At 39.5% G+C, this 27,866-nt stretch overlaps 1 protein-coding gene across 1 annotated transcript in view; it reads left to right on the plus strand.

The window, feature by feature from the left end:
- FRMD3 (FERM domain containing 3) overlaps nucleotides 1-27,866 on the plus strand; it is a 130,898-nt gene that overhangs the window by 73,774 nt on the left and 29,258 nt on the right. The window contains exons 4-6 of the mRNA XM_059836781.1: nucleotides 5,543-5,621; nucleotides 19,600-19,697; nucleotides 20,914-21,037. Coding sequence (XP_059692764.1) covers nucleotides 5,543-5,621; nucleotides 19,600-19,697; nucleotides 20,914-21,037 — 301 coding nt within the window. The remainder of the gene's footprint in view (nucleotides 1-5,542; nucleotides 5,622-19,599; nucleotides 19,698-20,913; nucleotides 21,038-27,866) is intronic.

Below are 27,866 nucleotides of genomic sequence, written 5' to 3' on the forward strand. Positions count from 1 at the left end.
ATGCTGACTGTAAAGTTCTCAGTTTGGCAATCTTTGTTGCTTATTTTCTGTCTAGGAATGTTATGGTGTAAAACCTGAGTCACGTCAGAACTAATGTTTAAGTAAAGAAGAGTTTTCCCATGCACTTTCTCTCCTGCTGGTTTTTTTGATTACTTTTAAAGATTATTCTGCCTAGTAATATGCAGCTCTCCTGCAACCTGCTTGGTGGGAAATATCCAAATATATGGGTTTTGTTCTTGATGACACTGGGACAGAATAATTTCTGTTGCTCTGATGTGCAGGCACTCTAAATTTTCATGTTTTTCTTGTTGCCTTGCATAACTGAAAGAGAGTAGGTTTAGATTACATATTAGGGGAAAATTCTTTAGTGTGAGGGTGCTGAGGTGGTGGAACATGTTGCCCAGAAAGGTAATAGGTGTCCTGTCCTTGGAGGTGCTCAAGGCCAGGTTAGACCCTGGTCCAGTGCGAGCTGTTCTTGCCCATGGCAGAGGGGTTGGAACTAGCTGATCCTTATGGTCTCTTCAAACCCAAACCACTCTGTAATTCCATGATCTAAAGGAATAATGCTACAAGGATGTTCTCCTGTGTCAGGTCATTGGAATTTTTCAATTAATTTCTGTGATCTCTAATGCTGTCCTAAAACCTGAAAGGAGGTGGAATGAGCATGGCGATCTCAGTACAAATGCTAAGAAAAGTTTAATCAAATATGAGATTCATATAAACATATATACATACATACATACATACATACATACATACATACATACATACATACATATATACATATATACATATATACATATACAATGAGAGATTCATAAATACATATACAACGGGAGTTTTGTGTGATCCTTCAGGTGCTAATATGGATGCTGTGTATTCTACAATCCTCACGAATATTTAATAATTGCATTTTAAGCTTTATTATAAACAGCTGACAAAATCCACCTTGCCCTGTGTTGCTCTGTAACTAGTGAGTGCAATATGGGGGAGTCCTAATTTGAGATTCAAAGTAGATCAGGTAGCTCTTATGTATAAAAAACACTGAGTAATGTTCTGCCTGTCTTTAAAATGCTCAGCAAGGAATATGGATAAAGAGCTGATTCATCTGGAAAGAAAACAGGTATATGGAAAAAATGATGTATGTCTTAATGGTTGCCCAGAGATGCTTCTTCAGAAATAGTGAACATGAAGATTATTTGAGTGTAATATTTTTTCTTTCTTGTTTGTTTGTTCCTTAAATTTCACTAACTTTTTGTAGGAAACTGTAGTTCAGAGAATATGTAACATCAAGGAGAGATGAAGGAAGTATTCTGCAAATATTGTTGCATTCTCAGGACTATGAAGATAATTTTAACATCTGCTTTTGGCTTTCAGTATCCACGTGTAATTCATGTACAGATGTTCATGTACACTGACAGTGCAGTGCATTATAGTATGTAACATTTGTGCTTGGTGATAAGAAAATTGTGAATAACAAACTTTCAAAAAAGTGTCAGCTGAGAATCTTCTGTCTTTCTCTATTTGGTTTGCACTTGTAAAATTTCAGTCAAGTTTTTCAACCGCTTTCAAAAACTATTTTCATCTTTCACAGTGTTGTGGTTTAACCCCAGACAGCAACTGGCCCAATGCAAATATTCGCTCAGTCCCCCACCATCAGGATCAGGGAGAGAAGGCTAAAAGCTGGAAAACTCATGGGTTAAGACAAAGAACATTTAATAGGGAAAGGAAAAGCACACACAAACAAAGCAAAAAAAGGTATTCATTCAGCCCTTCCCATGAGCAGGCAGGTGTTCAGCCATTTCCAGGACAGTAGGGCCACACCACATGTAACAGTGCCTTGGGAAGGCAGTTACTCCAAAAGTCTCCCCTTCCTCTTTCTTCCTCCTACTTTATATACTGAACATGGCATCATGTCATCTGGCATATTCCTTTGGTCAGCTAGGGTCCTCCACTTGATCTGTGTCTCCTCCCAAATACCCATGTGCTCATAGTCTCCTTGCCAGGGTGTCAAGGAGACACCCTGGCAAGGAGAAAAACTTCTCTGTATTATCAACCCTGTGTTCAACACAAGTCCAAAACACAGCCCCATACCAGCCACTGCAAAGAAAGTTAACGCTACCCCAGCCAAAACCAACGCACATAAATATTTTGTTCTTTTTTCGGATTCTTTTTCTATGAAGAAAATGATAATATGAATGTGTGAGGGTTTTTGTAGAGTGCTTAAAAATAGTTCTTGTGAGACTCAGACCCTTACTGATTTCTGTACCAAGGGAGGTATCTCCCATATTCCTCTTTGTTCTTGTCGCGGTGTTGTAGGTTTGGGCATACTTTAGGGAGATCCTTCCTTTTGGATGTACATAGAATACCGTATCTTAGTTAAATGTAGATGAAATAAGCTTTAAAAACATACAGCCAGTTGCCTTGAAAACTATGCTCTGTGTGTAGCTCCTTCATGGGGGTTTAGATCATTACTTGTTTCAACATTTAACATAGCTTAAATTATTTTATTTTGTCCTTTTTCTTTCACCTCTTACGTACTGTTAGCATATAAACTGGCAAATTAATGGTTCTGCTTCCGTAGAGTTTGCTGTCAATACTATTCTCCACACTAAAGTCCTTTGAAATTATTGTAATTGTTAATGGCTTTTAGTGAGAAAGTGAACTCAGATGGTAGGAAATTCTGACAGAGCCTCAGGCATTTTGCTATGCCAGCTGCTTCTCATCTGAGAGATAAAGGACCCTCTGAAAGAAAAGGCTTATAAGAAATAGCTGCTAAAACCCTGATTATGTGACTTGATAGTTTTGTGTTGATGAAATGTGCTTCTGCAAATTCTGCTCCATTTTGGGAAGGTTTGTTGTTAGTGTTTCCACTTTAATATGTAAGGGGTCAAAAGTAATTTTACTTTCAAGGAATTGAGAAATTATCTGGCTTGACAATCACATCTCTTGAGCTGATAAAATTCAGTGCCTGTGTTGGTTTCCACTGTGAGAAACCAAAGAGAGAATATGAAGTCCTCATGCATGTTTCTCCAATGTGGTAAAATCTCTGAGAAAAAGGCCTTGCTAAACATTTATACATCATCAAATGTCTCTTTGGAAGAACATTAGGCTTATGATCTACCTTAAAATTAAGATGGAGGGTAAAGTGGATATCTTTGGGAGTTTCCTCCTTCCCCATTCAAATGTTTATTGTGGCTGGTTTTCCACCTGAGAATAATAAACAGAAAAAGAGGATCTCCTGTAATTGCAGGGAACTTTCTTATCTCCACAGATTAATTAGATGGATAGGTTCATTTTATTTTTACCATTTCAAATTGCAAGTTGTTTTTGTTCCATTCTTGCACAGCCCTAGAGAAGAGATCTTGGCTTAGCAGGCTGCAGCAGACTTGTACAGTATTGCTGCACTGCTGAGGAGGAATGTTGTTACAGGAGCATGAGTCCAGAAAAAGATTTGAGAAATAGGCTTTAAGCTGCTTTGACAAATCTCCTGCATGTCCTGTGCATTGCTGTGTACTTCTGTCACATTCTGTTCTGCTTAAGTAAAACATTTCCTACTTTAACCTTTCCTATGAATGTGGGCTATTTTTATAGTGCAGTGTATGCCATCATTTCCTCACTGTGATAGTCTTTGCATATAGGACAGCTGATACTTTTATGTGTTTACCACATACTGCCAGAATGGGACTCTTCTAATATAACTTCTATTTATTTATTTATTTTTACCACTGACAAATTTTCAATTTTTTTTTGTTATTGACATCTGGAAAATTGGGTAAAATTCAGTACATTTTTGGAGTCTTGCAGTAGGCTTGTATTTGCTAGGGCCCTGAAGACACATGCATTAGCTACTCTTATATCTTCATCGCTATTTCTAAACTAGTTCTAAATCTGCCAAAACATTTAAGAGTGTTTTTTTTCCTTTTTTTTTTCCCCAGGGGAAGAGCTCTTTGTTTAATACAGGTTGTCTCTCCCGTCACGTTTTTTAACTGGAACAGCATTCCAAAAGTGCAGGCTTTCCTCCTTTGCTTAGTTTTAACATAACTATTGAGGAGTGACAGAAACATTTAAGATTACTTAAATTATCTTTTGCTGTGTCCAGGCAACATGACTCCTCAGTGAGTTTCTGCATGGCTGCTTTCCTTCCTGGGACAGTGAATTCACTTTACCTTCTCCTTTGCTGTTGCTGGGCAGTGAAGACATAACGATGTCTTCTGTTTTGCAGTCACTGTAAGACAATGCTGCAGTCACATCTAGGACAGCAAAGACCACAGAAAACAGACTGAGCATTTCTCTAGCCTTCAGAGGGCTTCTCCAGATAGGAAAATTGTGAAAGTTCAAACCAACTCTAGAGAACAATTAAGGGTTATTTTTTTTTTCTTAATTTCCCCTTAATTTCTATTTGTTCTTGATTACTTGCTTTTCTCTTTTACTCTATTTTTCATATTTCCATTCCCATCCCTTCTGAAATTTCTCCTTGTGTCTTAAATGAATAGTTATTTAAAAAAGGAAAAAAAATTAAATCAGCACTTTTTGTGGAAACCGACTGTACTTAAAATAAGTACAATGTGAGCTTTTAAAAGAGGAAAATATTCCTTTATGTTCAAGAAGAGTTGAGTTTTCCAGAAGATACCAACCATAACAAAAGATTTAACTCATTTTTATTTTCTATTGCTGTTGTACATCACATGGAACTGGGTGATATCTAGAGATGTGATTCTGAAACACTGAGCATACATGTAAATACTGCAGTCAGAGTAGCTCGGAGAGTATCATGATTGTTGAACTAATCACCATACAAAGTTTATACAAGCCTTTGAACTGGCAAGCTTAAGAAGATGGTACAGTAAAATTATCTGGTAGCTTACTAATTACTGTTATAATTTACAATTTAAAAAAGGAATTATTGATTTCACCTGGTATTGTCTTCCATTTTCTCAGTAATTTTTTTCTTGCCCTTTTCATCTGCTTTCCCCTTTCCTCCTGTAAAAGCACAATCTCTTCAAGGTTTTGGAAAATGAAAATTGTCGGTGTACATTGAGAATATACCAAAACCAAAATATATTAAAACTAACTAGAATATTGTGGATCTGCACTTTACTTTGCTCTGAATCAAAGTGCCTGAGAGGCATTAATTGCAAAATTAAAATATTTCCTGTTATTGTGACCCTTTCCTCTTTCTCCTTTCCCCTTTCTCTTTCTCTTCTTTCTTTTCAATTGAAAGGATTGTGCATCACGCCTGGTATTTATACCATTGCTCACAGTTGGGTACTATAATCTTAATAAACACTGGGAACAGAAATATTTCTACTGCCTTTAGTTTCATTAACTAAATGGTTTCTTCAATTTTGTAGTATTATCTTTCCTTACTGCTTATCATTTGCCAAAAAAGACCACCCCAAAATAAAGCATATATAATGATGCCCTTGTTTGAATCTCTGCCTAAACTAACCATTAGTAAGTGACTTTAAGGTCGCTCCTTCAGAGTGGCTTAAGCAATGTTTGTTTCCTACAGTTCTCATGCTTTTTCTTTATGTTTCAGCTCATCCACCATATACCATGTGCTTTAGAGTGAAATTCTACCCACATGAACCCTTGAAGATTAAAGAAGAACTCACAAGGTATTTTTTGTTTTGTTTTGGGAGTTTTTTGTGGGGTTTTTTTTGTTTGTTTGTTTTTTTGTTCTTTTTTAGTCTATGCATTTAATGTGCTTTGTTAACAGGTCCAAGAAAAGCAGATTGTTGACATTGTTGGAGACTGTTGTCTAGTGTGAGGTTATCACTATTTCTGATAAAATTAGCATATGCTGAAATGCACAATACTGATCATCTTCATTGTACTGTGATACCTACAGATTTTTTGAAGTAGCTTAACGGAACTCTTCTATAGAACATACAGACAAGTACTTATGCTGTACAAGAGCTTTCAAAGAATGAAGCAATGGTCAAATGACTGGTAAAATTTATCCTGGTTCTTTCCCTGGCAGGGATAACTCCCCTTCCCCTTCCCCTTCCCCTTCCCCTTCCCCTTCCCCTTCCCCTTCCCCTTCCCCTTCCCCTTCCCCTTCCCCTTCCCCTTCCCCTTCCCCTTCCCCTTCCCCTTCCCCTTCCCCTTCCCCTTCCCCTTCCCCTTCCCCTTCCCCTTCCCCTTCCTTTTCTCTTCACTTCCTCTTTTACTTTATTTTTTCTTTCCTTCTTGTTTTTTTTTTTTTTTTTCCCATCATATAATCTGGAAAATTTAATTTAGCCCTGACTATTTCAAGACGTTTATGTATAGTGTCACTTAATTTTCTCTGGGGTGTGTCTTCAAGATCACAAATAAGACAATCTTTTCAAAGTAGTGACAGACCTTAAGCTGATATAGAGGTGTAATATATTCATATTTTTCAAGTACAGCTGCTCTGGAGGGTAAGAATTCTTGCTGCTTATGTTGGAATTTTGAAATTTTTGTTGTGAAAACAGTTGTACAACAGCTCAGCTGTGCTAAATGAATGGGAGCTTTGTCCTTCCTACTGGCCATTGTGAATATTCTGCTGCTCTGGGCATTTTTCCAAGAAGTGTACATGGGGAAAACTGTGGGAAAGTAGCTCTTTTGAGCTCTGTACCAGCTGTGCAGGACTGTGTGTATGCTTTAGCACCTTGCTAGGGAGCAGGCCACGCTGCTGACTGCTGGCTGCATGCTGCAGAAGCACCGAGTGCCTCAGCACTTGCTGCCTTGGGCTCTTGGTTGATTCTTTCCCCTAGCACTGCATGTGCTTGTGCTCACAAGTCACTTCGCAGTGTGGGGGATGTCATTGTCACTGGCCTCATACTGAAAATTTCAGAAACAGCTTATGTTCTGCTGAATGGTACATTTGTAGTTTATATAGAAGAGCTGGAGCGTGCTGTTATTTTATAGCTATTTATCTTGGATAAAATACCAAAACTGTACAGCTGAGTGAACAGGTTGAAAACCCGGAAGTCAATGGATTTTCATTATTTGCTACTGTTTGTCCTTGGATGAACATTTTACGTTTTATGATCCAGAGTATGATTGCATAGACCTTTGTCATTCAAGAGTCTAAATTAACTGACTTTTTAAAAACCTGGATATCCTCCCAGCATAAGTTTTATTGAAATATAAAGCACCAAGAATTGGCTCACTGATGTTTATTGTGCTGTCAGTGTATTTTGGTCTTTGCTGGGATATTTCAAATAAATTTTCAAAGTCAAGTTGTGTGAAAAATGGATTACAGTCTTTTATAAAAATTAATACCATTAAGAGCTTAAAAAGGAGAAATAATTTGAGACATCATGAATTCAACATGTTTTTGTATCTGATCATCTTAATGGTTTCCCAATGTTGTTTTTTGGGAAGCTTTGCTTCATCTCTGCCATATGTCTTACACAATACCAAAATACAGAAAAATCAGCAAGTGAAGTGCAGTCAGGTAACCCATCTCTGAGAATTTGCTTCATGACCAAAACAGAGGGTCAGATCCTAGGTGATGCTCTAGATTGGCTGGACTTATTTTTCTTTTTCTTGAATTGCAATGTTTGGTGAAATTCAAGCAGAAGAATGTCCGTTAGCATTTTACAGGGGGCAGTCGTGAAACCTGGAGGACTAGTTGACTTCTTGATAGACTTTTGCTTTGCCTTTTTTTTTTCAGTGTTGCTGTGTTCACTTGACAATCATATTTTTTGCTGTGTCTTCTTAAGATGTTTTGAAAATAAATTAATAATTTTGTCACCCTTTGACTTAAAAACCATCTGTACTTTGCAGTTGTACTCAGTCAACTGAGTGAGAGTAATAATGTTTTGCATTTCTGTTATTGTCCATGCCTATGGATATCAGAGCTGCTCTCTCAGCTGCTCCACTTCTTCAGCTGGGTGGAAATCTGATGGGTGTCTGTGGTCCCCATTTAAATAGTGAAATTGAGTTACAGTAAGACATTCTATCCCATTGCCATACTACTCTTTGTTTCAGAACATTCATTAACCCTGTGGTTAATCCCTCATATGGATTATTGTTGATGCAGCCTTTTTAAAAGCATTTTAAGAATGGATCTTTATTGAAGCATCTTACAGACATCAGAGAGACTTACAGGTCTCAAAAAGAGCTGGTTTTCTTACACTTCCATAGAAAAAGCTGATGTGAAAAAATCATCTATTCAGTACATGAAGCCCTGTGTCTATGGGGTAAAGATTTGATTTCTGTGAAACCAATGTAACAGGGGTAGAGATACTATTCAGGATTTAGGCATCACTTGCAGGAAGAAAATTTAAGAGCTGTCCCCTCAGATTACTGATGCTTCATTTCTGTCCTACCACGGGCCCAACCTTCCCTGGCTGGGCTTGACTGTAATCCTTGACTTACTCTGTGGTTTAACATGTGAAACTGTTTTCAGAAAATGAAGGTGGAGAATGACCCATCTGAAGCTATCACTATGTCTATGATATCACAGAAAAAAACCTTGTAATAGTCTGAGAATATGTGTGCGCTGCGTGTTTGGAGGCCAGGAGTGCCTTGGGCAACAGATGATGCTGCATTCTTGCCTGTCACTGCATTTTATTATACTGCTAAGGAAAACTAAGAATATTGTCAGTCACACTGTGCTTTTCCAGCCACTTACTTTCATCTTCTCTTGTTTTAATTAACAATCATATTCATAGCTATGCTTTTGCAATAAAGTCAGTGTCTGCCTTTGGATGTCAAGGCACTCTGAAATGTTATTGCTAAAGGAGAAATTATGTGGAAAATATTTGTGCCTCTCACTATGGAAGGGAGGTTCTGTGTGGTCCTTGGTCACTGTTTTCTTTAGAGTGAGCTGGTGTTAGGATGGTAATTCACAAGTTATTTTCAGAGGCCATGGAGGTTGTTGCCTTGATCTCTCTTGCTTATGTAGTAATAGATCACCTGAAACCAAACTTGTCACTGAAGTCCAAATCTTAATGCACTTCAGTGCTTCTCAGGTCATCATCTTAATGGATGTCAACATGGATTTAGGAGATCTGTCCTTCTTTTTGGAAATAGTTTCCACAGCAGAGCACCGAGGCTGCACAGTTGAAACATGTTTGAGAAAGACTAAAGATACACTTTTTCTTTTTAATTAGGCAATTTTCCCAACGCCTTTAAAAAAATTTCGATGAGAAAGTGGCAAGGATTTAGGTTATTTTTCTCAAATTATTTGGTCTCTGTGCACTGGAGGCTCAGCAGACTACAACACAAGCAGTGTATATATACTTTTTGATGGTTTGTGTAATCTTTTAAATAGAGAAAGATGCTCAGCCTTTGTAGAAGAGTGATGCTCCTTGTAGTGTGTTGACCCTGACTGGACGCCTGGCATCAGCCAAAGCCTTTCTCTCACTTTTCTCCACAGCTAGACCTCTCACAGAGGCTAGAAAATGTAATGAAGGCTCCATGAATTGAAATAAGGACCAGGAGAGATCACTCACCAAATACTATCATGGGAAAAGAGGGTGCAATTTGAGACAGTAATATAATTTATTACTAAAAAAGCAGAGCAGGAAAATGGGAAGTAAAATAAGACCTTAAAAATGCCTTCCTCCCTACATTTCTGTTCTTCCCAACTCTACCTACTCCTTCAATGGCGCAGAAAAATGGGAAATGGGTTATGAGTTATGGTCAGTTCATCACAGGTTATTTCTTCTGCTGCTTAGGGAGAGGGGACCTTTCCCTCCTGCACTGTTGTTTTGCGGAGAAAATCAAAAACTCCACAACTTTGTAAAAGTTGTAAAGCCGGTATGTTTATTGCAGCGCTGGACGCATGCGGGGATTACTCCCCTTAAAAGGCATGCGTACCTCTGGGATCTTCAGGTCCCCTTTTATCTTTCTCCCCAAATACATATGCATACAATTTCACAATAGGTTCATACATTTTCATTTTATAGACTTCGTGTGACATTTAGCGCTAGTTCTTTTGTTATCAGAAAGAATTCCTAGGCTAAGTTGACCTGTCTCCCCCCTCTTATCCCTGCTCTTCACTGAATCAATTTTTCTGAGTTCAGACTAAACAGCTAAGATTCCAAGGCTTAACTAAAAGATGTACATTTAACTTAAATCAAAATGGATTTCTACCCTGGAACTTGGAAAATTTCTACTTTGTCTCATCGTGGGAGACAGTTCTCCATGAACTTCTGTGATGTGAGTCCATCTCACAAGCAACAGCTCTCAGTGACCTGCTGCAATGTGAGTCCCTCACAAAACTGCTGCAGCATGGGTCACTCTTCCATGGCATGAAGCCCTCCAAGGACAGGCTGCTCCAGTGGGGGCTCCTCTCTCCATGGGCCTCCCAGGAGTTCACAGCCTCCTCAGGCATCACAGAATTAACTATTGGAAGAAACATCTGTGATCATCTAAGTCTAAGCTATGACCTAACACAACCTACAGTCAGCTAGATCATAGCACCAAGTTCCACATCCAGATCCAGTCTTTCCCTAAACACCTCCAGAGATGGTAACTCCACCACTTCCCTGGGAAGCCTGTTCTATGAAGAACTTCTATGAAGAACTTCTTCCGAATGTCCAACCTAAACCTCCCCTGGTGCAGCTAAAGACTGCGCACTCTTGTCCTGACACTGGTTGCGTGGGAGAAGAGACCAAGCCCACCCGGCTGCACCCTCCTTCCATGCAGCTGTGGAGAGCTGTAAGGTCTCTCCTGAGCCTCCTCTTCTCCAGGCTAAACAACCCCAGCTCCCTCAGCTGCTCCTTGTAGCACTTGTGCTTTGGACCCGTCACCAGCCTTGTGGCCTCTCTCTGGACAATTTGAGCAACTCAATGACCTTCCTGAGCTGAGTGGCCCAGAACTGGACACAGCACTCGAGGTGTGGCCTCACCAGTGCTGTGTACACAGGGACAGTCGCTGCCCTGGTCATGCTGGCCACACTGCTGCCGATACAGGCTGGGATGCCATTGGCCTTCCTGGCCACTAGGACTCACTGCTAGCTCATGTTCAGTACTCTGTCAGCCCTTTCTGCCTGGCCCTTGTCCAGCCACTCTGACCTTAGCCTGCAGGAGGTTGTTGTGGCCAATGTGCAGAACCTGGCACACTCATATCATTGGATTCAGTCCATCTATCCAGCCTGTCCAGGTCCCTCTGGAGACCCCTCCTACCCTCCAGCAGATCAACACACACTCAGCTTGGTGCCATCTGCAAACTTGCTAGTGGTGGACTTGGTGCCCTCATCCAGACCCCTAGTACAGGACTGGCCCCAGCACAGACCCCTGAGGGACACCCCTGGTGACTGGCTGCCAGCACTATTTTCCACCACTCTCTGGCCAGTTCTGAGCCCAGCTAGGAGTGCTCCTGTCCAAGCCATGGGCTTCCAGCTTCTCCAGGAGTGTGCTGTGGGAGACTGTCAAAGGCCATGCTGAAATCTCAGTAGACAACATCCACAGCCTTTTCTTCATTCACCAGGTGGGTCACCATATGATCTTTATCTCTGTTCATAAAAAGAGATCAGGTTGGTCTGGCTAAACCCCTGCTGGCTGGGCCTGACCCCCTGGCTGTCCTGTAGGTGCCATGTGATGGTGCTCAAGATGATGATCTGTTCCACAACCTTGACAGGTTCCAAGGTCAGGCTGACCAGCCTGTAGTTTCCTGGGTATGGGGTTCCGCTGTTTATCTCTGCTCCCACACACGCTTAGGATGTTTCTTGCACGCTGGGCTTCAAAAGATGAGTCTGGACGCTAGGTTTTTTCGGTCTTCAGAATTGTTTATTATTTCTTATCTAAAAAGTCCTTTCTCTGCCGGAAGGATCTGACCAGCACGGCAGCCAAAGGCACTCTGCCCACCCCCAAGGCGGTCGCATCTTTTATAACAAAAACTACGTATATCATATTTACCTTTCATCCCCAATACCTATCACCTCGTCACCAAGTACACCCTCACCCTAGACCAATCCCCAAATGCCAACACCACTGCAGAAGATGGAAGACAGGAAGAAGAAAGAAGAGCCTGGTGGCACGCCCTGATTCCTCCATCTTGTCTCTACAACCCCCCTGTACCAAAACCCCAAAATTTGTGATTCACCCTATAATGATATCTTCCCTTCACCATTTACACTCGAGTGATTCTCACAGGTTCCATTTCCTCATACATCGGTGGCACATCTCTAGATGCATCAAAATCAAGCCACCAAGTGCTTTTGGCAACATTCCAAGACTCCCGAGCCCCTCAACGGTTCTCTCGGTAGCTCTGGACATCAGGAGTGATGTGCTGAGCTCCCACGCCTGGATCCTCCTTTCGGCCCTTCTTATGAATGGGTGCCACACTGGCCAGCTTCCAGTCATCAAGGACTTCCCGAGTGAGTAAGGAGCCAGGACCCTAATATACAGAGCCACCCCTACCCTTGCCTGTCTCTTCTGAAGAGCAGGTAACCACCCATTGAAGCACTCCAGTCATGCAAGCCATCCCTCCATGTTTCCATGATGGTGACATCATAGCTTTCCTTCTGTTCAATGGCTTCCACTTCTCTTGCTTGTCACCCATGCTGCACGCACTAGTGTATGTGCACATCAGCTGGGACACTGATTTCACCCCTGACTCTGGCTTGCCACCTATGGCTTATGTCTGGAGAGCCCGTTTTCATCCCCTTCCCTATTCAAACGTCCTTTAAAGTCCTCTCAATCAGCCCTGACAGCTCATGGGCTAGAATCTTTTCGCCCTTGTTAGAGAGATGGAGTCCATTTGACTTTAGAAGGCCTGTTGCCATAAAAAGTTGCCCCATGATCAAAGTTGCATCTGCCTGCTCTGGTGTGGAGCTTGTCCATGGGTTACAGGTGGATCTCTTGCACCCCTGTGGATCTCCAGGGTCTGCAGTGGCATGGCTGCCTCACCGTGCTTTGCACCACAGGCTGCAGAGGAATTTCAGCCCTGGAGTCTGGAGCATCTCCTGCTCCTCCTTCTCCACTGACCTTGGTGTCTGCAGAGTTGTTCCTCTCATGTGTTCTTTTTTGGCTCCAGATACATTTGTGCAATCACTTTTCCCCCCTCCTCCCTTCTTAAATCTGTTATCACAGCGGTGTTATCACCATTTCTGACTGGTCCAGCCTTGGCCTGTCTTGGAGCCACCAGGGATAGACTCTGCTGGACATGGAGGAAACTTCCAGGAGCATCTCACAGCAGCCACCCCTGTATGCCCACTGTTACCAAAGCTTAGCCATGCAAACCCAGCACACTCCTTTGCACTGGGGCCATCTCTGAGGGTTTGAGTTCTGCTCCATGTGTAGTATGTGGAGGAAATCAGGCTCTTCTGAATGTTACATCTGTGGCTTTCTAGGTCTGGTTATCTGTCACTTACAGATGGTGTGAAGTCCTCCAGTTTTAGAGAATAGCATTTAACTGGTGTAATTGAGCATATCTAACGAGAGTACTAAGAGCCGGTTTTTAATTACGCAATAGCAGCATGACATCACATCTTTACATCTCCCCTGTCCCCTGCCACACATACCTGTGAAACGTTATTTCAGTTTCTTTTTTTTTAAAATCAGCATTTGTAATGAAGTGTGACAGGACTGAGGACAGAGGCCTTGAATACATACAGTTTTGATATTATTGTTAATTTCCTTTTCTCTTAATTTTCTTTTTAAAAATAAAAAAATATTCTTTTTGGTAAATTCCCTTTGTTTTACCAGAAAGCATGATAGCTTGACGGGTAGAGGTTTTCTTTTGTTTTGTGCATCAAATTGTGTGCAGAAAAAAGGATATTCACTATAATGCCCAAGGTTATTCTGCTGGCATGGCATGCAAAGATAAAAAATTGCCATGAAGAAAGTTTTACCTGCAGAAATCACTCAATGCACAGCATACACAGCATCCCAGCAGACTCTATGAAGAGTACAGATATTTTGCTCTGTGCCATTCTTTCCTGTTCTTGTTCACAGCTCAGGGCCCACAGCTGGGAAAGCCTGAGATGCTGTACAAGATGTGAACAGTCAAGGGAATATGAAGAGATAGATCCAAAGACTGATCATACTTGGGCACAGATTTCTGTTTTGTTATTTATTTTCAGTGTTTTTGCTTAGGTAATAAATAAATCAGTGTTTTTTATTTCTTATATATAAAAGGATCCCAGGGCCTCATGCTCTCTTATCTTCAAATCCCTACTTTTCAGTGTGTATGTATAATTATAATGAGAGACTATAAAGTCATTTGAGGTCCCAAATGAATGCTCTAAAATGCTACAGATAATACTGTATCAGTGGTAATCCATGATTATTATAGAAAAAAAGAAACCAGTTCTAGAAGAGGGCATGGGTGAATAGCTGGTAGAATTAACCAAAGATGGATGATTTCAACTTGCTTTCACCCTTCTCCCCTAATCCATACTTCCTAATCCAAGAAGCTGTTCTTCAATGACTAACCTGTCATAAATCAGTGTGACAAGTATAGCAGGAAAAGCAGATGAAAAAAATGTTTAATAGGAAGTCATATAAAATGACAAAGACTTGGGGTATGCAAACATGGCACAGTCAGTGTTTGTCTAGTCCAGTCTCATTCAGCTGTACTTGATATTGCCATGTGCTGGAAGGGTCTGGTGCTTTTCCCTCCAGAAGCAGGAGGCCAGTTGACTTTGACAGTGATTGTTAATGCCTGAATGGATCTGGTTCTTAATGCCTCAATACCAAGTGATTTATTTGCAAGTTGGAAATCTGTGCAGTATATTTGTGCTATTAACCAATAACTCTAAAGTGAGTTCATACGACCTGTGCCTGTGCTGCTAGCCCTGTTCTAGACATTACTTAGGAATGCCTCTGTTCTTCCTGGTACCCTCTTCTGCTCTTCTTGAAGCGTGCAGTCATAGCTATGCTTTGATAGCTATGAAAGTCCACTCATCTATTTTGGCTTTGTCAAGGACACTTTGGCAATTGCCAAGTGAGTTTATAGTTTTAATAGTATTGCAGTCACAATCAGATTGAATAGCATAAATCTTAAAAGTGAGTGTTTTTGTTGGTAAGAGCATTTGATGCCTCAGGCTTGCAGATAATATTCAGAGTATGGAAAGAATTACCAAAGGTCATGGGTTTTTTTAAGTGTTGATTGTACCTGAGGGAGAAGAGACCTTGTACATGTTCAGAGCTCTTCTTGTGCTCCTCTGAGAAGGCAGAATGGCAGATAAGGTGTGGTCCAGTCATAGTGTTTTGCTGAAAAGACTATTCCCGTGCTGTGGTGGGACTTACATGTAGCCAGGAGCCAAAACAATGCTTATCTTTTACAACTCATTTGTCTGCTTTACTCATTAGTGAAATTAATTATTAAGTAACAATAAAGATTTTTTTCCCCAGTAGCCTGTGCTGTCAAGAAACTCACTGGGATGGTAATTTATCACCCTTTTCCCAAAGAAAGACCATACAGGCAGTGACCAGCTCTGAAGCTAGGGGGACAAACCCATGTCTTGGTAGCTGCAAGTGGCAGTCATAATCCTGACCGCAGAAGTCAGAGATTTGCCATTACTGGAAGCTGTTATTACAGCCACCTTCCTATCCCCCACCCCATGGCATAAAATGAAGTACTTCTTTATGAAGGAATAGTTTTGGGTGTTTTTTTATTACCAGGAATCACTATGTTTTGCATCCTTAGCATTAGTATATTTCTTCAGAAGGTGTAGAACAAGAAGGGTGTAGAACAAGGGGCATGTTAACACAAAACCAGTAATGCAGTTTCTCAAATACGCTAACAAGGTGATTCCTACTACTTCTGGTGTTAGATATTTTAAGAGAAGTAGAATTTTCCTTTTCCTGGTGTTTGTCTGAAGATTATACTTTGAAATCATGATAGATACACTCCCAGTTCCTAATTCCTCTACTAGAATTTGGCTTATGACTGATCAGAGAGGTTAAAAAGGGCAACTGCTGTACTGACATCAGTGTGGCATGCTTATGGTCATGTGTATCAGTTTTACAAATGGAGAGCTGTTTTACAGATGGGTTTAAGCAGTGCTATCATGAGCAGAACTTTTCTACTGTTTCAAAAAAAACAAGAAATCTAATAGATGATCTCCGTTCTATCCAAATTCACTAAAGGGTTTTGGAATTGTTATATTGGGACTCCTCTTCTCCATGCTAAACAACCCCAGCTCCCTCAGCTGCTCCTTCTAGTATTTCTGCTCCAGTTCCTTCCCCAGTCTTTTTGTCCTTCTCTGTACTTGCTCCAGCACCTCATTGTCCTTCTTGAAGTGAGGACTCCAAAACTTGACGTGTCACTATAGGTGTGGCCTCACCGGTGCTGAGTACAGAGGGGGAATGACCTCTCTAGTCCCTTTGGATGCACTGTTCTTGATAAAGGCTGGGATGCCATTGGCCTTCTTGGACACACTGCTGGCTCATGTTAGCCCTTTTCTCTTCCTGGCTCTGTAAAGCACAACAAAGATGTTCTCTTATTTGTGATATTGCATACCTGTACGTAGTAGTTAGTGTTTAGTGGAGATTCATATGTTCTGGCAGGAAACCGATGCTCCTGCAGTGTACTTGATGATATCTGCTGTGGAAGACAAAATGCAAAGTTTGTATTCAGAATAATATGCATAAAGAAGCCAAAAATTCTTCTAGGTAGAAGGACACCCAGTCCAGGAAGATTGTAAGCACATTCATGTACCTTCTGCCACTCTGTACCACACACAGCACCATGGAAAAGAGTAGTGAGAGAGCAATTTTTGAAGAATTCCTGGATCTCTGGAAGTGACCATATCTGCCAGCTGGAAAGACTGCAACAACACTGGGAGATACATTTGCAATGGGAATAAACTGTATTAAGTGACTTGAACAAAATAAAAAACCACTATGTGGCCAAATCACAAGGTTTGTCTGTGGGAAAGCTTTCTTGCCTCACTGAACACCTTAAAATAGATAAATTGTCTATTAAGCAGCTAGCAACATGGTCTCTGGGGGTCATGATGCCTGCTTAAAAACAAGAATAGATATTGCTGACCCTTAATCTGCATGACAGCAAAAGTTTGGCCAACCTGAAGTTGAGTCATCTGTACTGCAAACAGATGATAGATGGAAATGAGGTTATTTCAATGAGAGACATTTGTGAATGTAAGCATAAGTTTACTAGCTTCTTATTAAGCTTGGATACTTAGGGCTGTAAATCAGGTTATATGCCAGGGCTTGGAAAAAACAGCTATGGTGGAAGGACACATGAAGAAGCAAAATCAGTTATTTCGCAAGTTATTTCTGTAAGTGTATGCAGTTTTAAGTACATATATCTACCTTAGTGAATTTAGGAGTCAGGGTTTTTTTTCATAACTTTTTGCTGACCTGGATCATAAATTACTACATCAGTATTATAGGAAATGTCTGAAGTTTAGTGAGTCTTTGGTAAAATGTGCAAAAATTCCTTTCAATTGAAAATACATTTATCTTTTTTCATTTGAAAGAGCTCTGAAGCCTTAGTCCTGTTCCAGGCTGCCCTTCTTGCTTTGGAGCCTGTCTTCACAGGACAGGTGCTCTGGCCCTCTGATCAGTTGGGTAGCTCTTCTCTGGATTTGTTCCAGCAAGCCCCTCTCTTTCTTGTGCTGCAGACCCCAGAGCTGGATGCAGTACTCCAGAGGGGGGGGTCTCACCAGAGCAGAGTAGAGGGGCAGAATCCCCTCCCTTGACCTGCTGCTCACACCTCTTCTGATGCAGCCCACCATAAGATTGGCTTTCTGGGCTGTCATTGCACACTCTTGGGTCGTGTTGAGCTTTTCATCCACCAACATCCCCAAGCCCTTCTCTTCAGGGGTGCTCTCAATTCATTCTCTATCTGGCCTGTGATTGTGCTCTGGATTGCCCTGACCCACGTGCCGGACCTTATAGCTGGCCTTGTTGAGCTTCATGAGGTTTCCACAGATGTGCGTGGAAGCAGGTTGTTTCTCAAGCCTGTTAAGGTCCCTCTGGATGGCATCACTTCCCTCCATCTATGTTAACAGACCCCCACACAGCTTGGTTTTGTTGGCAAATGACACTGAGGATCTTTGATTGTGGTCAGTAACAAACTATTTGCTTAGAAATTATACATGTTGATTTGTTGACCTCACAGCTTGGCTAACAAGCCATGCTCTGAAACCTTGGGTGGGGTTTTTGGCACTGCTTAAAAGCTGAACACAGTTTGGCCTCAAGCTAATGGTCACTCTGGAGAATGGCATCCCATTTTCTTGCCCTGGAAAATCTTATAAATTTTTTTTTGCATAGGGACTACTCAATTGCCCAAGTTCTATTTGGTATTTACATCAATAAAACCTTTTCTGGTACACTGTCATTGCAGATTAAGAATTTTTACTTTATCTCACTGAGGCCTCTGGTGCACTCTGTTACAGGTAGTTCCTCTGGGATCTACCTGTAGAATAGCAGTCCAAACATACAGATGTGAATTTGTGAGCTGTTACTGGACATTGATTACAGGGGGAAAAAAGGGTGTTGAAAAAAAAAAAAAAAAACCCTGGAGTGTAGAGATCCTGCAGATCTTGCAATGCAATGAAGGGATGTGTTTACGATAAAAGAAGATTGCTTTTCTCATTGATAACTGTATCCCATTTTATTGTACTCAGTAAAAAGGAAAGGTGAAAAGTTTCTCTTGCCCTTCAGATACTATTTCCAGGTTTTTTCTCAATGCAGAAGCTCATTATATAACCAAGTATCAGAGGAAGATAACTTGGACAAAATATGTCTGACATTGGTGTTACTCATAAACTACATTTTTATTGGCTATGCTGTGTGTTGCTGATGTTGGAGAGGGCTGGCAGTATCAAGGAATGTTCTGATGGCCTGCAGAAGCCACTGACTCTTGATAGAACCCTCTAGATGGTAGATTTTGTCTAGTTAAAGCAATGTTTAAACAGATTATTTTCCCAGAGGGGTGAAGCAGCTGAATGGTGTGGCTGTAACCTGCTAGGTGCTGGGAAAGAAGCTGTGAGTGGTAGAAGCTCCCTGTGGTAGAAGGCAGAGGACAGGTAGAATGAACCTTTTGTTTTCTTCTCCCCATTTCTTTAGAGAAAGATCAATGGGAGACGTGCTCTATGCCGTGGCTCTTTAGGCCACATGAAGTTATTGCTCCCTTCAAACTTCATCTGGAATTCTTTACAGATTAAAAAAACAAAACCACAAAAAAACCCAAACCCAAACCAAACAAAAAAACCCAACAAAAACAAAACACCAAAAAAAAAAAACAAACCCAAACCGAAAAACCAAAACCAAAAAAAAAAAGCCCAAAACCAGAGGAGGAAAAAATCTTCACTGTGGTCAGTGTGCTATTTTGCCTACAGTAAGAGAAAGATTTCCATGTGTAAACTTGTATATAATGAGAATAGGGGTGCTCAAACAAGCTTACATTACCATAATTTATTTCACATTATTAATGACCATAGTAATAGATATATTTTAAATAAAATGTGTTCTATGACATTTTATGTGGGGTTTTGTTATTTTTGCCCTTATTATTTCACTGCTATTGGAAAAAAAAAAATCTATGTACCTTGTGGTTGTGTTTTGCCTCTTTTTCCTGCCATTTGAAATAACAAGAGAAAGATTTGAAATAGTCGCATAGCTGGTTTCACACAGATGTTAAATCTGTTACAAAAAGATAGCACATTGTTTCTAAATTTTTAAAATTATGTTTCAGATACCTCTTATATCTACAAATAAAAAGGGACATTTTCCATGGCCGTTTGCTGTGTTCCTTTTCTGATGCTGCCTACTTGGGTGCCTGTATTGTCCAAGGTAAGTATGAACAGCAGGCTTCTTTAAATACTTCACTCATATGTTGGTTCTAGAAAAGAAGCAATGCTAAACTTGTGTGACTACAGCTAGCAGTAGCTTCTTGGTGATGTTGTTGTTGTTGTACCGTTTCCCTATGTTGATATGCACTGTGGAGTGGTGTAAGTAATTCAGCCAGTTAGCCAAAGAAGTGGAGCTTAAAGAATCAAACTGAATAAGTCACCTTAGCATTTTAGTGAAGAAGTATGGCATCATTGTTAGATTCCACTTACCAAAAGAGAAAAACTCCTTTCTGAATCCTGAATGCAAATGTTTGAATCAGGCAGGGAAAAGTGTCATTTGATGCCCTTTTTTATGTTAAAGAAGACCTGTGTGATGATGGAATCTCTGACAAAAATAGAAGATGTAATTCAAGGGGAAAGAAATTTTAGGTAATTTTCCTTTTTTTTTTTTTTTTTTTTAAATTTTCCCTTTCTCTCTCCATCATTTCCACAGGACCAAATTCAGATAGATGTCTTGAATTGTACAGAGAGGAATAATCATCTATATGTCTGATTAGGGAAACCATATGTGTGAAAGTTCCCTTTATTCTGCCTTATGGCGAATGAAGCTGTTAATGCATTAGAAGGCAGTGTATCCAAACCAAAACTGAGCCCAGACCTTATTAAATGATACTCATTCAGAAAATTAGAACACCAAATGTCAGGTTTGTGTACTTAAGTGACACATCTCTTAGAAGTAAAATCAAGTTCTGTCCATTACCTTGATTAACATTGTGGCCTGTGTCTCTCTGCTGGAATGGAATTAGGACCAGTCCATGCTAGTGTAGATAAATCATGTGAAAAAGGGGAGAATCAGGAATCCATTATTTTAGATCTGCCTGGTACTAGAAAAATAGATACTCAAAGGGAAACATTGCCAAAGCTTTTGTTTTACAGAGCATTTTCTGCCACAGAAAATAGTTCAGTATTGCTAATTAATGCAGTAGTTAATAAACCATTGAACTTCTCTTGAAACTCATTGATTAAAGTGACAGATATAAGGAGTTTATTGTTTCAGTTAATTATAAATTCTTCAAAGAAGCATTTCTTGTGATATACTGGATTCTTACTGAGCGTGGAAGTACCTCGGATTACAGTGCATTTACTGACTTATTTCCCTATTAATTAATGTCTCAATTCAATTTTTCTCTTTTGTTTTGTGCTTTGGATCTGTTCAGCTGAGCTTGGTGATTATGATCCTGATGAACACCCAGAGAATTACATCAGTGACTTTAAGATTTTCCCGAAGCAGTCACAAAAGCTTGAGAAGAAAATAGCTGAAATGCATAAAAATGAATTCAGGTAATTTATAATGCTGTTTGATAAAGAGACAGCTAAGAAATACTTTTATCTGTTTCCAAGTAGCTCATGTTAACTTAGGAGGGTTTGTTCCATGAATTATAATAGAAGCTCTACCAATATGCTGTCTGATAGGCTGTATTTGAAAATGTGGTTTCAGCTTAGGGGGTTTTCTTTGCATGTTAACCTTCATTAATCATAGTTGATTCCTGCATGACTGCTGGTAATTTAGACTTCATTTGCTTGAAATGTAGGTCTGGTTAGTGGGAACAGTTCTCATGATCAGAGCTGCTCTAGTTGATTAGTGGAGTAACATCTTTCATTTAGGTAGCACATGTTTCTTGCTCAGAAATTTCTGTCTGTGGTGCAATTCTAAAATTCTTGATAGATATTGACCTGATTGAAACTATAATTAGGTTATTTTATCTGTAGGTGGTTAACATAGTGGTGAATTGCACAGAAATGTATTTAAGTAACTTCCTTGGAAGTCTAAGGAACTCTCTGCATGCTCTTTTTTCTGTCCTAAACTTTTAGTATTGCAACAAAAAGCAAAGGAGAAAACAGGTTAGTCAATTGTTTGGTTTTTAAGTTAAATGAGTTTCAGGAGAGAAGGAGCAGTGAGCTGTGCAACTATACCCTCTTCAGGATTGTTAGTGAATGACAAGCAGAGTGTCTAGAGGGAGATTTCATGAGGCCCTCGGCATCTTGCTTAGTTGAGGATAGTCCTCAGAATACAGGGAAAGGCACAGGATGTGCAGAAAATCAAATGAAATCAAATTATTAATTGCACAAACCAGAAGGGCTTTTTTTATTCAAAGATTACAAAGCCCTTTGCACTTGCTTATTCTGTGTTCTGTTTTCATATTTCAACATATTCAAAGAAAGGAGAAAAATTCCTTTTCAGGACAGTTAAAGCTTAAAACACTTTTTATTTACAGAAGCCTATTAAAGTTTAGCAGTCATGACAATAAGCTTGCCAGTATTAATGTGTCTTCCCTTTTTTTTTTTTATTGTGGAACCTATATAATTTCTTTGTATTTCTTTCAGTTAAATCATGTTTTAAATGGTTTTTATCTAACATTTTTTAAAGCAGTTCAGCCTGCATGGTACACAGACCCATAAAAATAATGTTTTAAAATAAGAATAACTTATTTTACTGTCAGTATTTCTCCATACAGTGTCTACAGATTTCCAAAGGATAAATTCAACGTTTAAAAACAAGACATTTCATCAGTTAAGCCAAAGTGCTACTGAAAATTCTGATAAATTCAGTCTTTAAAGAACAGGCTAATGCTTTATTTAAATTTGGGAGAAGAGACGGAAAGCTGGTGGGCCAGTACTGGTGGGCTTTATATTTTGTAACGTAGGGAAAGATGTATTTTTCTGTGTTGGTTTGCCTTTTTTTGAATGTGTAATTCTGCACATTCTTTGTGAATGCAATCATCTAGCTCTCCTGTTATGAGTAACAAGACACATTTTCAGCCAATCCTTTAAATCCCCTTTCCTGTTGGTGTAATCTGTCTGACCCTGTGACAGTAAATGTTTTAAACTTTCACTCAGGCCCCTCTGGGATTCTCCAGGTCCTGAATTCCTTCCATCAGTGGTTGCTCAGCATGTGAGGATGTGCCTGAATTTCTTCAGTAGTCTTGTTAAGGGACATCGTTCATTATTGCCTCTTGGAAATCAGATAGTATCAGGTTGAATTTTTTTTTTTTGTTTGTGGATCTTCTAGTTCTTACAACAAACAAACAAACAAACAAACCCAAGAAAACCCCCCAAAAAAACCAAAACCAAAAAAAAAAATCCCAAACCAGGAGATGTTTGAGACATAACTATGTTTTATAGCAGAATTGTTCTCATATATTCCATATGGTGCTCTCCTTTATTCTCATTATATGTTCCTTAATTTCCTTTCTATTCTATATTTTACCAATTTGTATGTTATGAATTTTGGGCTCAGTGGCTTGAAGCCCTTTGCAGCTCTCAAGAACTGCTACCTTTGTTTTCTGTTTGCTTATGTCAGCATCTTGTGTGCCTTACCTACTTGTCTATTAGCAGACAATAAAGGCAGTTTCAGAGCTATCTGGGTAGCTGCTATTTGGTAATTTCCCACTGCAGCTCTTTGTCTTCCCCAAACTGATCATCCCCTAACATTTTTTACATCAGACATTTGCCCGTCACGGAAGTTTTACCTTTTTATGGACATTTAATTCCAAGGATCTTTATTCTAGCAGTACAAATTAATAAAACATATCTGACATATTATGAAGTATATAGGGAGGGTTCCAGTGCTAGATTATCAGATTTCAGTATAACTAGCTGGTAAAAAGTTATAGGAAAAAAGAGGCTTGTCTCTGGCATTAGCACCTGTGCTTCAATGCATTCTTCAGCAAGTCAAATTTTCTGATAACAATTAATATTGGGCTGTTCAGTGAGTATCTTTAGGAGTTGCAAGGGCTACCTCAGGTCTTTTCTTACAAGATGCTCGAGTGACATGTTAGCTGACAGCTAACATGTGAGAAGAACAGATGAGACTGAGAGCCTTTTTAATCCAGCTGCCATTCATCTGCCTTCAGAATTGTAGCCTCTCTGTTTCAGCTCTGTGAGCCAGATTCTTTGGTTTTTTTTCACATGTGTAAAAATGTGAAAAAACCAGTAGGCTCTCCAGCAGTAGGCTCCCATATCACCAAAGCCCTGGGGCTTGAAGAGGCCAGTTCTTCTCTGAATCCTGTGTCAATATACTTAAGACCTGTTCATTGGTCCCACCTTTTCTTCTGTCCTACAGAAAGATGGAAGAGTTTAGCTTAATAAAGGAGCATGAAGATCAAGAGGGGAGTATCTCAGAAGCAACAGTGTAGGGTACTGTGACAGCTTCCCGTGACTCATTCAGTGTTATTTAAAAGCCTTTTTTAATTACTTAAAGCAAATGTATGACAGGGTATCATTATTTCTTATTGGCTTTGGCTATGAGGTCATCACTGGATTTAACAAAATATAACCCATTGTGTGATTTTCTGTTGCACTCAATTGCAAAAATATAAATGTGACAGACACAAATTCATGGCAGGTTTGTTGAGTTGTGGTTGTCTTGAGAATCTTCATTAATTATTCTTCCCTCATTAAGGGAGGGGGAGCTGCAGAACATGATAAAAGACAGACTTAAAAAATATCTTCTGATGAATTTGATATCACGTCTTATGTCCTTTAACAGAGTTTTTACTCTGATAAACTTCCCTAGTTTTGGAAAGATACCTAACAGACAGAGCTCCCACAGTGTAGACACCAGAAAGTACAGAGATTTTTAAGGGAAGTATTGATATATGTCCCTAACAAGGGAACTTATATTTATAGGACTAATGTTTTGGTAGGGTTTTTCTTCTGATTTTTATATGCCATCTGAAAACTAGTATTCCATTTTTAGTTCTGATATGAAATATTACACCACATATTTATGGAAATGCTATGTAAAAAGCCTTAAATTTACCTGAAAGCCCTCCACAAATATTTATTTTTTCAAAGTTACATGATCTGTTCAAATGCCTGTTTTCAATGCTGAACTCGTGTAGGTAAATATAAGGTTTTTTTTATTCCCTTGGATGGTCAGTGTGGATGCAGGTTTGAGATATCTGAGTGTTACTCTCTTTGTCTCTACTTTGTGTATCAAATGATTTGCAGGAATCATATGTGAAAGACTGTCTTTTGGGGGAAGAAAATCTTTCTCTGAGAGTGTGAAATCACTGTCATTTTCTGATAATAACTATCTCAAAAATGTTAAGATAAAGACTGTATTTTCTTGAAAACCAGACTAGCAAATTATTGCTTGTCTTTGATCCAAACTAAAAGAGAATTGTTGTTTAAATTTGTTTCGAAAAGCATATAACATTTTTATTCTTTGCTTTGTCATCTACATTGTAACTACTCAGCGAGGATTTAAGCACGTTTCAATGTCCTGTGCTCCTTTGACTCTTGCTGTGTTCCCTTATCCATCCCATCAGCTTCCATGTGGCTTTTACACTGGTCCCATCAGGAGCACAGGATATCCCAGTGTCCACCAATGTGGCTCTCCAGCTCTTGTGCAGCTGTCAGTGGGGCCACTGGCAAGCATAACTATAAATGTTACTGTCTGAGTACAATCTGGGAGGCTGTCCCAAAAGACTTGGCAGTGGTTGCTAGAAAATACTTTTCTTTGTGGGCTTTTCTTTCTCATTCAAGACTAAACAACTTCTTGCATGTTGTATACGTTTAAATTCAGCATACATTAAATACATTAAAAAGCACTAAAACTAAATTTTGATTTAGCTGGTCCAGAATAAGGTGGATTTGTTTCATTTAAGTCCTTCTTACAATTAAAAGTGCATATTATACGGTTTTATGCATCGTGCTGGTGGCCAGTCATGTACACTTTAAATTTAGCTTCTAGTAGTACCTTAATCACTTTGGTATCTAACAGCCTTGTATACACTAGGGGAATTCAATTGAAAGGACAGACAGTATGCCCCAAAACATGCAAGTCATGTCACAGGAGACAGAAGCCACTTTTCTTGGGATCAAGTATCTGTTGAGGTTTGTGTGGAGCTGAAGGGGATGTCTGGAACAGAGCAGGGCTTGGGCTGCTGCAGGGATAAGTGCCTCCCAGGCTTCAGGGCCCAAAGTATTCTGAGTTCCTGATTGTACAAAATATACTGAGGGCTTTGGAGTGCTGAGTCCAGTGCTTTCTTCATTTCAGGTTTGGTATCATATGTTGCCTAACTTTCCCACTGAAGTCATTTAGATTTATCTATCAGGCTGCATGTTGGCCACTATCACTGCTTGAAAAAGAACTAATTCTCTAAGTATCAAAAGATCATTGTGTGTGGTGTAATAGGTGAATAATTTGTTTCTATTCTGCTACATTTTCCCAGTGTCTTCACTCCAGAATTCATATCAGTTGTAACCTGGATGAATTAGAGAGATGGTTGTAATGTAGTCACCTAGTCCTTTCCCTGAAGCATTCCATGTGTGCTGATTTCCTCAAAGCTTTTTTCTTCCGAACCATATTTCTTCTGACAGAAGTGTGCTTAAAACCAATTCAAATCATGGAACTGTTCTTGTAATTCTGATTTCACTAACTAGAAAATAGTAAGAGCGAGATGTTTAGTTCAATTAATGTTTGCATGCTACAGAGAATATTTCCGGAAGCTATATGGTGAGGCACAGCTTTCCCTGAGTTGGAATTTAATGGAAGAGGCAGTTGTAGCAGTAATCTAGAGAAATGAACTTCACAGACTAAAGAGCTGTCTTTCTCATTCTCTTTAGAAAAACTGAAAAAATATATCCATACATGGGATTTTTCTTTTTATATAATTCCAGGAAGTATTCAGTAGAAAGGATAATCTGCTTGAGATGAAAATGCTGTAAAATTTATGGCCACATTGACAATTTTTTAGCTTTAGTAGAGATTTTTCTTGTGTGTATGTGCACTCGTGCAGGCGCTGCATTTTTTTACTTCTTTATTCCCTGGGAAGAGTGGTCATAATCATGATCTGCAAATGCCATTGTTTTTGTCATGATATTGTTGCCTGTCTAATGGTGAGGTTTGGATTCAGGTTCTGCATACTTAACACACTGATATCTTCAGATGTCTGTGTGAAATTTTAAAATGTACAGATTTCTTCATCAGCTGGAAGGAACTATTTCCTCTGCCACCCTCCTCCCTCCTCACCTCTTCTCTGTTTGGAGAAGGCTTTATGGGCTAGATGCGTCTGGACCAGAAATATTAATCTACTCTGATAATAAAACTAGAAAGCTTAGCAGATTTCTCTGTATCATGGGAATACATTTAAAATTAATATTAGATAAGTCAAAACTGCATCTGTTCTGCAAATGCGTTCTGTCTTTGAATGCACTTAAGCTGTTTGTGTCACTGCATCAATTTATGAGGTAAAGCTGAAATACAAATGTCTGAACGCAGGCTTCAGAGACATCATCTCAGTCTGATCTCTGAAGGCACACAAGTAAGAAGGAGTTATGTAAGTGGCACATACCATCACAGCATGCATGCATTTAAAGGACTTGGTATAAGAGTTTGGTTATTGTATTAAAGTGGTTATTTTGGTCTTATCTTGGATTCTATTTATTTGGGAGAAAAACAACTTTGCAGTAAAAGTTAAAATTGATATTAAAGTCTTCTGCAGCCTTCTAAGTTTAGTATATTTCAGCAAGCTTCAGCAATTCATTTACTTCCTAGACAGACACATTTCCTTTGCCAGTGTCAGACTGGGCAGTTCCTGGGGAGATGCACTGCTGCTTGGGCAATGTGCTAAGGCTGGCCTTGTTATTCTGATAAACCAAACTACAGCCAACAATCCAATTTCATTTACCAGTGTCATCATTTAGTGCTTTTCTTTGAGATTATCACCACTACTGTGCTATTTTTCCCACTACAACTAAAATATTAGCAATCATAGCAGATTTATTTCAATGCCACATAGCACAACCATTGTGGCAAAAAATAGTAGCAAAAAGACTTCATTTAAAAACATCTCCACTATCTATCACAATATTCTGAGCTTAAAGTAAAAGTTGATCAAGACCATTAGCACTTTAATTTTATAACAATTGGAGTCTCAGGAACATGTAAAAAGATTTAAAGATGCAACAGCGAAAACTTGTTCATGTGGTCAGCAATTCTGTGCTCAGTTTACAGTGCAGCTAAGTGTGCTGATTCTTTAGCAGAGTTCTAGCATTATTTTAGGTTAAAAGGACCCCCAGGTAACTCAGCTCTGCTGGGAGGTGTCCTCTACCAGCTCTGGGATATAACAGCATGAATATTCAATAGGAGGACATCCTTCTT

This window comes from Haemorhous mexicanus, chromosome Z, assembly GCF_027477595.1.
Source record: "Haemorhous mexicanus isolate bHaeMex1 chromosome Z, bHaeMex1.pri, whole genome shotgun sequence".
NCBI classification, from domain to species: Eukaryota; Metazoa; Chordata; class Aves; order Passeriformes; family Fringillidae; genus Haemorhous; species Haemorhous mexicanus.